Source organism: Pseudophryne corroboree, chromosome 8, assembly GCF_028390025.1.
Source record: "Pseudophryne corroboree isolate aPseCor3 chromosome 8, aPseCor3.hap2, whole genome shotgun sequence".
Taxonomy (NCBI): domain Eukaryota; kingdom Metazoa; phylum Chordata; class Amphibia; order Anura; family Myobatrachidae; genus Pseudophryne; species Pseudophryne corroboree.
Window position 1 is genome coordinate 21,007,375 of NC_086451.1, and position 16,181 is coordinate 21,023,555.

General features: G+C 49.9%; 1 protein-coding gene across 3 annotated transcripts in view; it reads right to left on the reverse strand.

Moving 5' to 3' along the window:
• LOC134948181 (uncharacterized) overlaps nucleotides 1–16,181 on the reverse strand; it is a 151,456-nt gene that overhangs the window by 14,781 nt on the left and 120,494 nt on the right. For all 3 annotated transcript variants that reach the window (XM_063936009.1, XM_063936008.1, XM_063936010.1), the window contains one exon: nucleotides 11,487–11,642. In XM_063936009.1, the coding sequence (XP_063792079.1) occupies nucleotides 11,487–11,642 (156 nt within the window). The remainder of the gene's footprint in view (nucleotides 1–11,486; nucleotides 11,643–16,181) is intronic.

Genomic DNA, 16,181 nt, shown 5'->3' on the forward strand with positions numbered 1-16,181 from the left:
GGTTAAATATCTCCATATAGCCTCTGGGGGCTATATGTGAGGTATTTTTAGCCAGTATATAGGTTTACATTTGCCTCCCAGGGCGCCCCCCCCCAGCGCCCTGCACCCTCAGTGACAGCGTGTGAAGTGTGCTGAGAGGAAAATGGCGCACAGCTGCAGTGCTGTGCGCTACCTTTAGAAGACTGTCAGAGTCTTCAGCCGCCGATTCTGGACCTCTTCTAACTTCAGCATCTGCAAGGGGGCCGGCGGCGCGGCTCCGGTGACCATCCAGGCTGTACCTGTGATCGTCCCTCTGGAGCTAATGTCCAGTAGCCAAGAAGCCAATCCATCCTGCACGCAGGTGAGTTCACTTCTTCTCCCCTCAGTCCCTCGTTGCAGTGATCCTGTTGCCAGCAGGACTCACTGTAAAATAAAAAACCTAAGCTAAACTTTCTCTAAGCAGCTCTTTAGGAGGGCCACCTAGATTGCACCCTTCTCGGCCGGGCACAAAAATCTAACTGGAGTCTGGAGGAGGGTCATAGGGGGAGGAGCCAGTGCACACCACCTGATCTGGAAAAGCTTTACTTTTTGTGCCCTGTCTCCTGCGGAGCCGCTATCCCCATGGTCCTTTCAGGAACCCCAGCATCCACTAGGACGATAGAGAAATAAGGATTATTTCCTGTCTGGATCCTGGGGAAGAGGGGTAACAAAGTCTGTGTGGCACCTGTTCCCGCAGATTAAGAATGTATCCCCTATATATGACTCCGCTCACCCAATGATCTGGATCTGAATTTAAACGTCCCAAAACTAGAGTAAGTGGGTACCTACCACCTGGGGACAGATTGCATGTCTGTGGTAGTCATACTGATAGCTCATGGGAAATCGTAGTTCCTGGTCGGCGTGCACACTGGGAGCCTCTGCCCCGAAATGCACCTCTACGCGGAAAACGGGAAATGCCCTGGAAGGAATGAAAGAATAGAAAAGAGCCTCTACTTTGGGTCCAATAGGACCGAAACTTGGAAGGCTTGGTCCTAATCGTTTGCACCAGAAGGTAGAGGCTTGTGCCACCTGTAGCCTGGGAAATAATCTTCGTAAGCTCTGAACCAAAAAGAAATTCCCCTTCAAAAGGGACCGCCTCTAAGATACGTTTTGAATCGGAATCTGTATTCCATGAACGTAACCATAAGGAACGTCTGGCTAACACCGCCAGGGCAGAGATACGAGATTGGAGAGAAATGGAATCCAATAAAGCATCATTAACGTATGACAGAGCTTCAGTGATCCGAGTTGTCATTGGAATAACCTGAGGTGTCTCCTCAGACTGAACTCCAGACACAATGTGTGTCATCCAATCCTCAACCGCCTTAATGACCCAGGCACTAGCCAGGGTCTCAGCACTTTGGGGGTTATTCAGATTGGATAGCTATGTACTGAAAATCGCAATTGATCAATTTTCGGTACACTGCTCATGCGTTCACATTCACAGTGTGAGCGCGATTACTCCATGAGTAAAGCGGCGGTCCTCGATGGGGGGGGGGGGGGGGGGGAGAGGGGGTTCGCCATCGTGAGGGAGTGGGTCCGGCCAACGCAGGCGGACCGTTTTCGGGTGCGGCTGTGAGACATCACACACAGCGCCTCCAAAGGAAAAAAATTTGGCGCTGGGCAGGACGGCAATTATATTGCGGTCACACCCGCTGGGCAGGACGGTCAGAATGCTGCCCAGCCCCCAGCTTGCTATACAAACGATTGCAGATTCGTGTGATAAGCAAGATTACTTGTAAATGAAAAAGTCTGTGGGCTAAATAATACACTCATAGGGGGTAATTCTGAGTTGATCGCAGCGGAACTTTGTTAGCAGTTGGGCAAAACCGTGGCCCTCATTCCGAGTTGTTCGCTCGCTAGGCGATTTTAGCAGAGTTACACACGCTAAGCCGCCGCCTACTGGGAGTGAATCTTAGCTTCTTAAAATTGCGAACTAAAGATTCGCAATAGTGCGATAAGACATCTCTGTGCAGTTTCTGAGTAACTCCAGACTTACTCTGCCAGTGCGATCAGTTCAGTGCTTGTCGTTCCTGGTTTGACGTCACAAACACACCCAGCGTTCGCCCAGACACTCCTCCGTTTCTCCAGCCACTCCTGCGTTTTTTCCGGAAATGGTAGCGTTTTCATCCACACGCCCATAAAACGCCGTGTTTCCGCCCAGTAACACCCATTTCCTGTCAATCACATTACGTTCGCCGGAGCGAAGAAAAAGCCGTGAGTAAAAATACTATCTTCATAGCAAAATTACTTGGCGCAGTCGCAGTGCGGACATTGCGCATGCGTACTAAGCAGAAAAACGCTGCGATGCGAAGAAAATTACCGAGCGAACGACTCGGAATGAGGGCCCATGTGCACTGCAGGTGGGGCAGATATAACATGTGCAGAGAGAGTTAGATTTGGGTGGGTTATTTTGTTTCTGTGCAGGGTAAATACTGGCTGCTTTATTTTTACACTGCAATTTAGATTGCAGATTGAACACATTACACCCAAATCTAACTCTCTCTGCACATGTTATATCTGCCCCCCCTGCAGTGCACATGGGCCCTCATTCCGAGTCGTTCGCTCGGTAATTTTCTTCGCATCGCAGCGTTTTTCTGCTTAGTGCGCATGCGCAATGTTCGCACTGCGACTGCGCAAAGTAATTTTGCTATGAAGATAGTTTTTTTACTCACGGCTTTTTTTTTTCGCTCCGGCGATCGTAGTGTGATTGACAGGAAATGGGTGTTACTGGGCGGAAACAGGCCGTTTTATGGGCGTGTGGATAAAAACGCTACCGTTTCCGGAAAAAACGCAGGAGTGGCTGGAGAAACGGAGGAGTGTCTGGGCGAACGCTGGGTGTGTTTGTGACGTCAAACCAGGAACGACAAGCACTGAACTGATCGCAGATGCCGAGTAAGTCTGAAGCTACTCTGAAACTGCTAAGTAGTTTGTAATCGCAATATTGCGAATACATCGTTCGCAATTTTAAGAAGCTAAGATTCACTCCCAGTAGGCGGCGGCTTAGCGTGTGTAACTCTGCTAAAATCGCCTTGCGAGCGAACAACTCGGAATGAGGGCCATGGTTTTGCCCAACTGCTAACAAAGGGGGTCATTCCGAGTTGTTCGCTCGTTATTTTTTTTTCGCAACGGAGCGTTTAGTCGCTAATGCGCATGCGCAAAGTCCGCAGTGCGACTGCGCCAAGTAAATTTGCTATGCAGTTAGGAATTTTACTCACGGCATTACGAGGTTTTTTCTTTGTTCTGGTGATCGTAATGTGATTGACAGGAAGTGGGTGTTTCTGGGTGGAAACTGGCCGTTTTATGGGTGTGTGTGAAAAAACGCTACCGTTTCTGGGAAAAACGCGGGAGTGGCTGGAGAAACGGAGGAGTGTCTGGCCGAACGCTGGGTGTGTTTGTGACGTCAAACCAGGAACGACAAGCACTGAACTGATCGCACTGGCAGAGTAAGTTTCGAGCTACTCAGAAACTGCACAGAGATGTCTTTTCGCAATATTGCGAATCTTTCGTTCGCAATTTTGCTAAGCTAAGATTCACTCCCAGTAGGCGGCGGCTTAGCGTGTGCAAAGCTGCTAAAAGCAGCTTGCGAGCGAACAACTCGGAATGACCCCCAAAGTTCCTGCTGCGATCAACTCAGAATTACCCCCATAGTCCCAATGGGTTCACTACGGCTGGCCGGCGGTCGGGCTCCCGGCGACCAGCATCCCGGCGCCGGGAGCCCGACCGCCGGCTTACCGACAGCGTGGCGAGCGCAAATGAGCCCCTTGCGGGCTCGCTGCGCTCGCCACTCTACGGGCACGGTGGCGCGCTACACTATTTTATTCTCCTTCTATGGGGGTCATGAACCCCCACGAGGGAAAATAAGTGTCGGTATGCCGGCTGTCGGGCTCCCGGCACCGGTATACTGAGCGCCGGGAGCCCGACCGCCGGCATACAGAAGACCACCTGTCCCAATATATCTGTTACATTGCAGCTAATAAAGGCATTGCAAAACAGTCAGACAAAAGTAAATCACTTGTAATGTGCCAAAGTTAGCGGGCTAAATACTGCTCTCAGTAACAGACCCGCAGTAAACAAATCCCATCGTGCCTGCCTGGCATTGAGATGCTTCGCTGACTCTAAATATGCCAGATTCTTATGGTCGGTGAGAATTGAGACCACAAACTTAGCCCCCTCAAGCCAGTGTCTCCACTCCTCGAGTGCATCCTTAATAGCCAACAATTCCCGGTTACCCACGTCATAATTCATCTCGGCAGGCGAAAATTTACGGGAAAAGTAAGCACAGGGATGAAGGCGATTATCAGACACTCCCATCTGAGAGAGCACTGCCCCAATACCCATCTCAGAGGCATCCACCTCCACCACAAAAGGACGCTCTGGATCTGGGTGTCGCAGCACCTTGGCCGAGACAAATGCCCTTTTGAGACGGGCAAAAGCCGCTTTAGCCTCACAAGACCAGTGAGCAACATCCGCCCCTTTCTTAGTGAGTGCCACCAAGGGCGCCACTATAGACGAAAATCCAGCGATAAATCGTCTATAAAAATTCGCAAAGCCCAGGAAACGCTGAAGCGCCTTCAAACTAGTGGGCTGCACCCAATCTAGGACTGCCTGTACCTTGGAATGGCTATTGTGATCAATGTGTGGAGAGGGTGACAGGCAGCGGCCCCGCAGCTTGCTGTGCCAGTTTGGGGATGTAAAAATAAGATTTTAAACCTACCGGTAAATCTTTTTCTCCTAGTCCGTAGTGGATGCTGGGGACTCTGTAAGGTCCACGGGGTATAGACGGGCTCCGCAGGAGACATGGGCACTCTAAGACCTTTTAATGGGCGTGAGCTGGCTCCTCCCTCTATGCCCCTCCTCCAGACCTCAGTTATAGAACTGTGCCCAGAGGAGACGGACATTTCGAGGAAAAGGATTTTGTTAATTAAGGGTGAGATACATACCAGCCCACACCACAAACACACCGTATAACATGGTATATAACTAAACCAGTTAACAGCATGAACAACAGAAATCAGCAACAGTCTGATCTCAACCGTACACAACTCTCGTGTAACTACATCAGTAACTATGTACAAGTACTGCAGATTTATTCTGCACTGGGACGGGCGCCCAGCATCCTCTACGGACTAGGAGAAAAAGATATACCGGTAGGTTTAAAATCTTATTTTCTCTTACGTCCTAGAGGATGCTGGGGACTCCGTAAGGACCATGGGGTTTATACCAAAGCTCCAGACCGGGCGGGAGAGTGCGGATGACTCTGCAGCACCGATTGAGCAAACAGGAGGTCCTCATCAGCCAGGGTATCAAACTTATAGAATTTTGCAAAAGTATTTGAACCCGACCAAGTAGCTGCTCGGCAAAGCTGTAATGCCGAGACACCTCGGGCAGCCGGCCAAGAAGAGCCCACCTTCCTAGTGGAATGGGCCTTCACCGATTTTGGTAACGGCAATCCTGCCGTAGAATGAGCCTGCTGAATCGTGTTACAGATCCAGCGTCAATAGTCTGCTTGGAAGCAGGAGCGCCAACCTTGTTGGCCGCATATAGGCCCTCATTCCGAGTTGTTCGCTCGTTCTTTTTCATCGCATCGCAGCGATTTTCCGCTAATTGCGCATGCGCAATGTTCGCACTGCGACTGCACCAAGTAAATTTGCTAAGAAGTTTGGTATTTTACTCACGGCATTACGAGGTTTTTTCTTCGTTCTGGTGATCGTTGTGTGATTGACAGGAAGTGGGTGTTTCTGGGCGGAAACTGGCTGTTTTATGGGAGTGTGTGAAAAAACGCTGCCGTTTCTGGGAAAAACGCAGGAGTGGCTGGAGAAACGGGGGAGTGTCTGGGCGAACGCTGGGTGTGTTTGTGACGTCAAACCAGGAACGAAACTGACTGAACTGATCGCAGTGGCAGAGTAAGTCTCGAGCTACTCAGAAACTGCTTAGAAATTTCTATTCGCAATTTTGAGAATCTTTCGTTCGCAATTTTGCTAAGCTAAGATTCACTCCCAGTAGGCGGCGGCTTAGCGTGTGCAATGCTGCTAAAGCAGCTTGCGAGCGAACAACTCGGAATGAGGGCCATAGGACAAACAGCCTCTGTTTTCCTAATACAAGCCATTCTGGCTACATAGATTTTTAAAGCCCTGACTACATCAAGGGACTTGGACTCCTCCAAGACATCCGTAGCCACCGGCACTACAATAGGTTGGTTCATGTGAAACGACGAAACCACCTTAGGTAGAAATTGTGGACGAGTTCTCAATTCCGCTCTATCCACATGGAAAATCAGATAACATGACCACTTTCCACGTGAGAAATTTTAACTCAACAGTTTGAAGTGGTTCAAACCAATGTGATTTAAGGAACTGCAACACCACGTTCAGGTCCCACAGTGCCACAGGGGGCACAAAAGGAGGTTGGATGTGCAGTACTCCTTTCACAAAAGTCTGTACTTCTGGAAGAGAGGCCAATTCCTTCTGAAAGAATATTGATAAGGCCGAAATCTGCACCTTAATGGAACCTAACTTTAGGCCCATATCCACTCCTGTCTGTAGAAAATGGAGAAAAGGACCCCGCTGGAATTCTTCCGTAGCACCATTCTTGGATTCAAACCAAGACACATACTTCCTCCAGATACGGTGATAGTGCTTCACCGTTACTTCCTTCCTAGCTTTAAGTAGAGTAGGGATGACTTCCCCTGGAATACTTTTCCTAGCTAGGATCTGGTGTTCAACCGCTATGCCGTCAAACGTAATCGCGGTAAGTCTTGGAACACACACGGCCCCTGTTGTAACAGGTCCTCTCTGAGAGGAAGCGGCCAAGGATCTTCTGTGATCATTTCCTGAAGATCTAGATACCAGGCCCTTCGAGGCCAATCTGGGACAATGAGTATCGTCTGAACTTTTGTTCGTCTTATGATTCTCAATATTTTTGAGATGAGCGGAAGCGGAGGGAACACATAGACCGCTTGATACACCCACGGTGTTACTAGCGTGTCCACTGCCATTGCCTGAGGGTCCCTTGCCCTGGAACAATATGTCCGAAGCTTCTTGTTGAGGCGTGACGCCATCATGTCTATTTGAGGGAGTCCCCAACAACTTGTCACTTCTGCAAAGACCTCTTGATGAAGTCCCCACTCTCCTGGATGGAGATCGTGTCTGCTGAGGAAGTCTGCTTCCCAGTTGTCCACTCCCGGAATGAATACCGCGGACAGAGCGCTTACATGATTTTCCGCCCAGCGAAGAATCCTGGTGGCCTCCGCAATTGCTGCTCTGCTCCTTGTTCCGCCCTGGCAGTTTACATGCGCCACGGCTGTGATATTGTCTGACTGGATCAGTACGGGTAGGTTGCGAAGGAGATGCTCCGCCAATTCCAGCACGTTTATGTGCAGACAAGCCTCCTGGCTTGACCATATTCCCTGAAAGTTTTTTCCCTGTGTGACTGCTCCCCAACCTCGGAGGCTCGCGTCCGTGGTCACGAGAACCCAATCTTGAATTCCAAACCTGCGACCCTCTAGAAGGTGAGCACTCTGGAGCCACCACAGGAGAGAAATCCTGGCCCTGGGGGACAGGCTTATCATCTGATGCATTTGGAGATGGGACCCTGATCACTTGCTCAGCAGGTCCCACTGAAAAGTTCTTGCATGGAACCTGCCAAACGGAATGGCCTCGTAGGCCGCCACCATCTTTCCCAACACTCGAGTGCATTGATGAATCGACACTCTTTTTGGTTTCAGCAGAACCCTGACCATGTTCTGAAGTTCCAGAGCTTTTTCCACTGGGAGAAAAACCCTCTGCCGTTCTGTGTCCAGAATCATGCCCAAAAACAACAGCCGAGTTGTCGGGACCAACTGCGACTTTGGCAAATTTAGAAGCCAGCCGTGTTGTTGTAGCACCCTCAGAGGGAGAGCCACGCTCTTCAGTAATTGTTCTCTTGATCTCGCTTTTATCATGAGATCATCCAAGTACGGGATAATTTTGACACCCTGCTTGCGCAGGAGCACCATCATTTCTACCATTACCTTGGTGAAAATCCTCGGGGCCGTGGAAAGCCCAAACGGCAACGTCTGAAACTGGTAATGACAATCCTGTACAGCGAATCTCAGGAACGCCTGATGAGGAGGATATATGGGGACATGAAGGTATGCCTCCTTTATGTCTTCTGACTCCATAAAATCCCCCCCTCCAGGCTGGAGATCACTGCCTGGAGAGATTCCATTTTGAATTTGAATCTCTTCAGATATAGATTTAGGGATTTTAGTTTCAGAATCAGTCTGACCGAACCGTCCAGCTTCGGGACCACAAACAGGGTTGAATAGAACCCCTTTCCCTGTTGCAACTGGGGAACCTGGATAATCACTTGCTGTTGACACAGCTTTTGTATAGCCGCCGAAACTATTGCTCTCTCTGGGAAACTGGCAAGGCCGATTTGAAAAATCGGCGTGGAGGCACATCTTCGAACTCCAGTTTGTAGCCTTGGGACGCAATTCCTATCACCCAAGGATCCAAGTCCGAATGAACCCAGACCTGGCTGAAGAGCTGAAGACGTGCCCCCACCGGTGCGGACTCCCGCAGCGGGGTCCCAGCGTCATGCGGTGGATTTGGTAGAGGTCGGGGAGGACTTTTGCTCCTGGGAACTAGCGGAAGCTTGTGTTCTCTTCCCCCTACCTCTACCTCTGGCGAGGAAGGATGAACCGCACCCCTTTCTGAATTTATGAGACCGAAAGGACTGCATCTGGTATTGAGGTGTTTTCTTTTGCTGTGGGAGAATGTAAGGCAGAAAAGAAGACTTACCCGCGGTAGCTGTGGAAACCAGGTCCGCAAGGCCTTCCCCAAACAGAACTTCACCCTTGTAAGGCAAAGCCTCCATAAGTCTCTTGGAGTCAGCATCCCCAGTCCATTGGCGGGTCCACAGTGACCTCCTAGCTGAAATTGCCATGGCATTTGCTCTTGAACCCAAGAGCCCAATATCTCTCGCAGCCTCCCTCATATATAACGCTGCGTCCTTTATGTGACCTAATGTCAACAAAACACTGTCTTTATCGAGGGTGTCCATGTCAGATGACAAGTTATCTGCCAATGTTGCAATTGCACTCCCCACCCATGCCGACGCTACCGCCGGTCAGAGCAGGGCTCCCGTAGTCGCATAAATTGATTTTAAGGTAGTTTCCTGCCTGCAATCCGCAAGATCTTTTAAGGTCGCCGTGTCCGGGGACGGTAGGGCCACCTTTTTGGACAAGCGCGTAAGGGCCTTGTCCACCGTGGGTGAGGATTCCCACTGAAACCTGTCCTGTGAGGGGAAAGGATACGCCATTATAATTCTCTTGGGAATCTGCAGCCTCTTGTCTGGAGTTTCCCAAGCCTTTTCAAATAAAGCGTTCAGCTCATGTGATGGGGGAAATGTTACCTCAAGTTTCTTCCCCTTAAACATACAGACCCGTGTGTCCGGGACAGACGGGTCCTCTGTGATATGTAATACATCTTTTATTGCAATAATCATGTATTGAATACTCTTTGCCACCCTTGGGTGCAACTTTGCCTCATCATAGTCGACACTGGAGTCGGTATCAGTGTCTGTTATCTGGGTAAAGGGACGTTTTTGGGACCCTGAAGGGTTTTGTGACACAGTAAGAGCCATGGATTGACTCCCTGGTTGGTAATTGGACTCTGCTTTGTCCAATCTCTTATGTAATAAAGCCACATTTGCATTCAAAACATTCCACATGCAACCCAATTAGCCATCGGCGGTGCCTCCGGAGACAAAACTACCATCTGCTCTGCATCCTCCCTAGAAGAGCCTTCCGCTTCAGACATGTCGACACACACGTACTGACACCCCACACACACTGGGATATATGGATATGGGGACAAACCCACAATAAGGCCCTTTGGAAAGACAGAGAGAGAGTATGCCAGCTCACACCCAGCGCCCTGTGGTTCTGAAACAAAGTCCCAGACTAGTAAGCGCTTTTATAATAATACATTTTGCACCAAATTAATGTGCTCCCCCCTCGTTTTGCCCCCTGTTACTTGTTCAGCAGGGAAAGAGTCCGGGAGCAGCTTCTCTGCAGCTTGCTGTGGAGAAAATGGCGCTGGTTAGAGCTGAGGGAACAAGTTCCGCCCCCTCGATGGCAGGCTTCGGTCCCGCTGTTTCTTTATACTGGCGGGGCTTTATATACCGCCTCAGCAGTATCTATACTTGTGCCAGCCTACATATGAGGTAAAAATTGCTGCCCAGGGCGCCCCCCCTGCGCCCTTGCTGTGCCGTTGTGTGTGTGTGGGAGCAATGGCGCGCAGCGGTACCTCACGAAGATCTGAAGTCTTCTGCCGCCTTTGAAGTCTTCTTACTTCCTATACTCACCCGGCTTCTATCTTCCGGCTCTGCGAGGAGGACGGCAGCGCGGCTCTGGGAACGAACAGCGAGGACGACACCTGTGTTCCGACCCTCTGGAGCTAATGGTGTCCAGTAGCCTAAGAAGCAGAGCCTATCAGTAAAGTAGGTCTGCTTCTCTCCCATCAGTCCCACGAAGCAGGGAGCCTGATGCCAGCAGTGCTCCCTGAAAATAAAAAACCTAACAAAAGTCTTTTCTAGAGAAACTCAGTAGAGCTCCCCTAGTTTGTGACCAGTCTCCACTGGGCAAAGAATCTAACTGAGGTCTGGAGGAGGGGCATAGAGGGAGGAGCCAGCTCACGCCCATTAAAAGGTCTTAGAGTGCCCATGTCTCCTGCGGAGCCCGTCTATACCCCATGGTCCTTACGGAGTCCCTAGCATCTTCTAGGACGTAAGAGAAATGGCTGTTGGGGGAGGAGCTATGCTGTGAGGTGGCCTGGAGAGGGAAAATGGCGTCCAAGTACTGAGGAAACTCCCGCCCGAGGGGATGGCGGAAGAGCGCTAGCCCCCTCCCACAGTGAAGCGCTGCCCCATTCACAAAAAAATCTGACATCAGATCTTTGGAAACTGTTGAACGAGCCACTACACAGCTACTAGGGGCAGAATTTAATCCTGAGAGATCTCAATCAAGCTTGACTGACCAATTATCTGATCATTGCGTTTTTTTCTTTTCTAAGAGTAAGGTGATATTAAGATTCACATGTTACCATAATTGGCTTAATGAATATCCATTAGATACATCTGTACAATTGAGACTTAGGGGGACATTTACTGAGCAGTGATAAGAGCGGAGAAGTGAGCCAGTGGAGTAGTTACCCATGGCAACCAATAAGTACTGAAGTAACATCTAGAAATTGCATACTATAAAATTAGACAGAGCTGCTTGGTTGATGGGGCAACTTCTCCACTGGCTCACTTCTCCACTCTTATCACTGCTTAGTAAATGTCCTCCTTAAGTCGTTTCCTACGAAGATTTACCCTTGATGAAGTCTCGACGAGAGACGAAATGCGTTGACTTATTTCTTACAATTGTGTGTATATATATAAATTGGTTTTACTGTAACTGGTGACAGGGAAAGTCTTAATACCTTTCACTTTGTCAGACTTTGAGAATTTCTCATGCAAGCTGGATACTGAGGGAAAAACTTCCTTGGTAACAACTTTACTGATAGCACCACGCAAAGCCTGTGCTCCATCTACTTTCTCTTCTCTCTCGTTTCTGTCCGGTTGTCCACACAGACATTCTAGAAATAAAAAGTAAAAATGGTCACTGACTACTGTATGTAATTATATATCTCCTATATATTTGTCTAAATCTGTGACTCTGTGCCCGTAACGCAGGGTGGAGTCACAGCGGTGGGCGGAGTCAGCAAGTCTCTGCTCCTGCTGCCTGTCCATCTCTCTCTCTCCCCTCCCCCCACCCATCAGCAGCTCTGATTCCCCGGCCGCGGCGCCGGCCCAACAACAACGGCTGATGCCGCCCCCGGCATACACATTAGGAGGGACGGGTGGCGCAGGAGAAGGCTCTCATAGCCCTCCCTGCGCCGTGTACACAGACCCGCCGCCTCCTCCGCACAAATCCCGCTGTCAGCTCTCCTGCTGTGACAGGAGGCGAGTGCTGCAGTGACGTCATCTCCTGCAGCACTCTCCTTCTGTCACACAGCCGGCACACACTCTCCAGTCTCCGGGGGCTGCCAGCATCTACAGGCAAGCTGGAAACACCCCCGGTGCGAGAGAGAACAGACCCGCGAGGCCACGCCCCTTTCACAGCAGGTCACGCCCCCTTTTCGGCCGCGGAAGGGGGGGGGAGATGTGTGTAACAGTAATACTGACCCGGTGACGCCTCTGGACACTGTACTGTTTACCAGCCTGCAGCAGCCGCCCACAGCCCCAACGGTGAGTCCCTCCGGCCATCCTACCCACTGTTTCTATGTCTGCTCGCCACTTTACACAAGTCTCCTCTTCTGGTGCCCTCCCCCTCCACTACTTTCCCCCCTCTCTTCATCAGCTTCCTCACTGGGGACCCTCCCTGCCGACCCGCGTCTCTATATCCCCTCCCTACCACCCCGCGTCTCTCTATCCCCTCCCTACCGCCCCGCGTCTCTCTATCCCCTCCCTACCGCCCCGCGTCTCTATATCCCCTCCCTACCGCCCCGCGTCTCTCTATCCCCTCCCTATCGCCTCGCGTCTCTCTATCCCCTCCCTACCGCCCCGCGTCTCTATATCCCCTCCCAGCCGCCCCGCGTCTCTCTATCCCCTCCCTACCACCCCACGTCTCTCTATCCCCTCCCTACCGCCCCGCGTCTCTATATCCCCTCCCAGCCGCCCCGCGTCTCTCTATCCCCTCCCTACCGCCCCGCGTCTCTATATACCCTCCCAGCCGCCCCGCGTCTCTCTATCCCCTCCCTACCGCCCCGCGTCTCTATATTCCCTCCCTACCGCCCCGCCTCTCTCTATCCCCTCCTCCCTATGCCTCTGTATCCCCTCCCTACCGCTCGCGTCTCAGTATACCCTCCCTACCGCTCTGCATCTCTGTATCACCTCCCTACCGCCCCGTGTCTCTGTATCCCCTCCTACCGCCCCGCGTCTCTGTATCCCCTCCCTACCGCCCCGCGTCTCTCTATCCCCTCCCAGCCGCCCCGCCTCTCTGTATCCCCTCCCTATCGCCCCGGGTCTCTCTATCCCCTCCCTACCGCCCGCGTCTCTCTATCCCCTCCCTGCCGACCCGCGTCTCTCTATCCCCTCCATACCGCCCCGCGGCTTTCTATCCCCTCCCTACCGCCCCACGTCTCTATATATCCCCTCCCTACCGCCCTGCGTCTCTCTATCCCCTCCCTACGGCCCTGCGTCTCTCTATCCCCTCCCTGCCGCCCTGCGTCTCTCTATCCCCTCCCTACCGGCCCGCGTCTCTCTATCCCCTCTATCCACGCATACAAATATTGAACCGCAGCAAGGCGTGCAGGGGTTAAGGGGGCGTAGCCCCTTTCGACGGTGTGAAGAGCGCCCGTAGGGCGCGATGAAGCACCTAGTATATATATATATATATATATTTATTATATATATATATATATTGTCAAAGTCAGAAAAATATCTCTATGCACACTGCCATATTTGCACCTCACACTGGTCCGCGCTGCGCATGCGTGCGCTTTCCCGTGATAGCGCATACCCGCTGATGCGTGCACCCGCTCGCATCGGTATGCGTATTTACGGTAAAGAGTATGTAGTCGTAGCGTGCGACCCAATCGTTACATATTTCCACAATTAACGTAGTTTATAGATCATGGTCCCTTTGATAGATTCTGAAAGTTTGGTTAATATAGAATGTCCCTGAACGGAGGAATCCCTCTTTGTATTGTATGAAGGGTCTAACAGGAGTCATACAGCAGTGTTTGGTACCCATCGGAAGAGGATTTAAATAGCAATATTCCGGTGTTGGTTTGGAGCGTATTAATCCCTCGTGCGAATAGTTATGGACATAAGAAGTTTATGTCCATTACTATGATTTACTCTTACTCAGGTATGCGGCGGGAAACCCAGTTTCCCACCCACCTGAGCTGTTTGAAATCGTCACAGCCCACCTGTATGAATCACCCTATGACCTTTTGTTATGATGCAAAGCCGAATTCCTGTGTCCAATGGACGATGAGATTGTAGGGACCATTGAATTGTATTGTGTGTGGGGCATAAATAGCAGGCCGACCATATCCAACTTCACTCTCTTCAACGGTTCTCATTGCTGATAATCGGGAGCTGGATATCGAGGCGCATGCGATCGTTCCCCTTGTGCGTAAGTTTTCTCCGTAATCATATTGTCTTACTGTGAGCCATTTCTCTCATCTCTACCTCTCTCTCTCTCTCTCTCTACTCTTTCTCTCGTATTTTCCCTTGATTAGATTGTATTGTATTGTATTGTATTTATAGTGTAGTTATTTGGTTAGGAAGTCTCTGTTATATTGTAGTGTATCATTTGTACTGTGATTCCTTTTTACAAGTATATTAGTTATAATACATTTAATAGGCTTTGGACCCTAAACAAGTATCTGTGTATTTTCTCATAGTGTTAAGTGTTCACAGAGCGTCGGTGACGCTCAAGCAGCTTTGTAGTTAATCAGGTTACACCAGGTTGCACTTACACACTGTCTCTACATAAAGGTATACTGTGTATCTCATTGTTAAAGGTATAGATATCAAGGTATAGCGTTGTGAGCGTCTGCGCCGCTGGTGATCTCCTCGTGGTCTCGAGCGTCCGCTACGCCATAGCGAATCATTACGTTTGTCTGTAACCAATAAGCGTGCTTGCCTGTGATCTCTGGGCCGTGAGCGAACGTGACGCTTGAGCGTCTCGCCTACGGCTGAGCGATCATTACGCAACTAGCATACCCTTACGGTACTTCATACGTAGATAGCGTACTGTGTTCTTAGGCCTCATAAAGGGTTATAAGTACGATAAATAGATTCAGCTTTATCAATTGGCGGCTCGTCCTGTCCTTCACATATCTGCACTAGGTAGATCAGCAGACATTATCCCCCAGCAAAGGGTGGGAGGTTGTCTCGCAGTGCTGAAGGGATAAGCGTCTGCTTCGCTTAGATAAAGAGTGCTGAAGGAATCCGGGAACCGGAGGTAAGAACAAAACGCTTGTGTCTTTTAAAACTGTTTATTTGTCTTCTGTCTTGCGTACACACGCACGCATACATATATCTGCATTTCTTTTTCATTTTCGTATATCACTATCCTGTTTGCCAATTTTATAGTTGATAGAAAAGTGCTAAAAGAGACTTGCTGTTATTTCATAGTTTAAGAATAGAGGTAATAGTTAAAAGTGTAGAGAAACACACAGGTTTGCCTGGGAGATAAGGCAAAGCCAGTGGGGTACGCGGTAGATGATCAGGGATCGTCTACATTGATAAAAGTATATTGTGTTACGGTGGATCTTTGCATTGCGTACACGTGTCTCTAACAAAGACTAGCGTACGCAATCCAAAGGCCGACGCACGCAGCGTACATTACGCAACGGAGCGTCCGGTTACGCCCACGTAGCTCAAGTCACGATAAGTTGAAGTAACGCACAGCGGTAGATAACGCGACGCGGTAAATAACGCAAGTCTATTTTTGGTGTCCGAAATTTAGTTTAACAGATCCTGCTCCTAATTGGTAACACAGCTGGGCTAAAGAAAATTTCTGCGCAGAAATAGATATAGAAACGAAAGTGTACATGTGTTGAGTGAGTGTGTTTTTTTATCACATAAGAGGTTGAACCAAAAAGAAATCGGGTACTCGTAAGGGACATACGTGTAAGTGACATATACGGTGGCTAGGGAGGCATCCTTGGTTAAATAAAATATTTGAGCATTAGAGTATAGCGGACCAGTATAGAACAAGACCAGGAGGTCAGACCAGGAGGTCGTACAGAACAAGACCAGGAGGTCATAACAGACCAGGAGGTCATAAGGAGACAAAGAAGTCCGCTATAAAGGTAAGAGGCACAACCCCGGGGGTTTGTGCAGAACCCATATAGGCCATATAAGCTCTGGCTGAAGGAATTCGCAGCCGAAATTTTCGATTCCATTGATCTCTCAGTACATAACAGGTAGTGCTTATGTACTGAACGATTGTACCGCACGTCATTGTGTGCATTAGTAAACCTGACTAGTATCATTTTGCGTACAAAAGTCATAAACGCTAGTTGTACATTCTGACGTGATTTGTGTAATTTTTTATTTTTGAAGGGAAGTTCGCTGGTCACTCAGGAACTATCTAACAGCCCCACCTTTACTGGAAA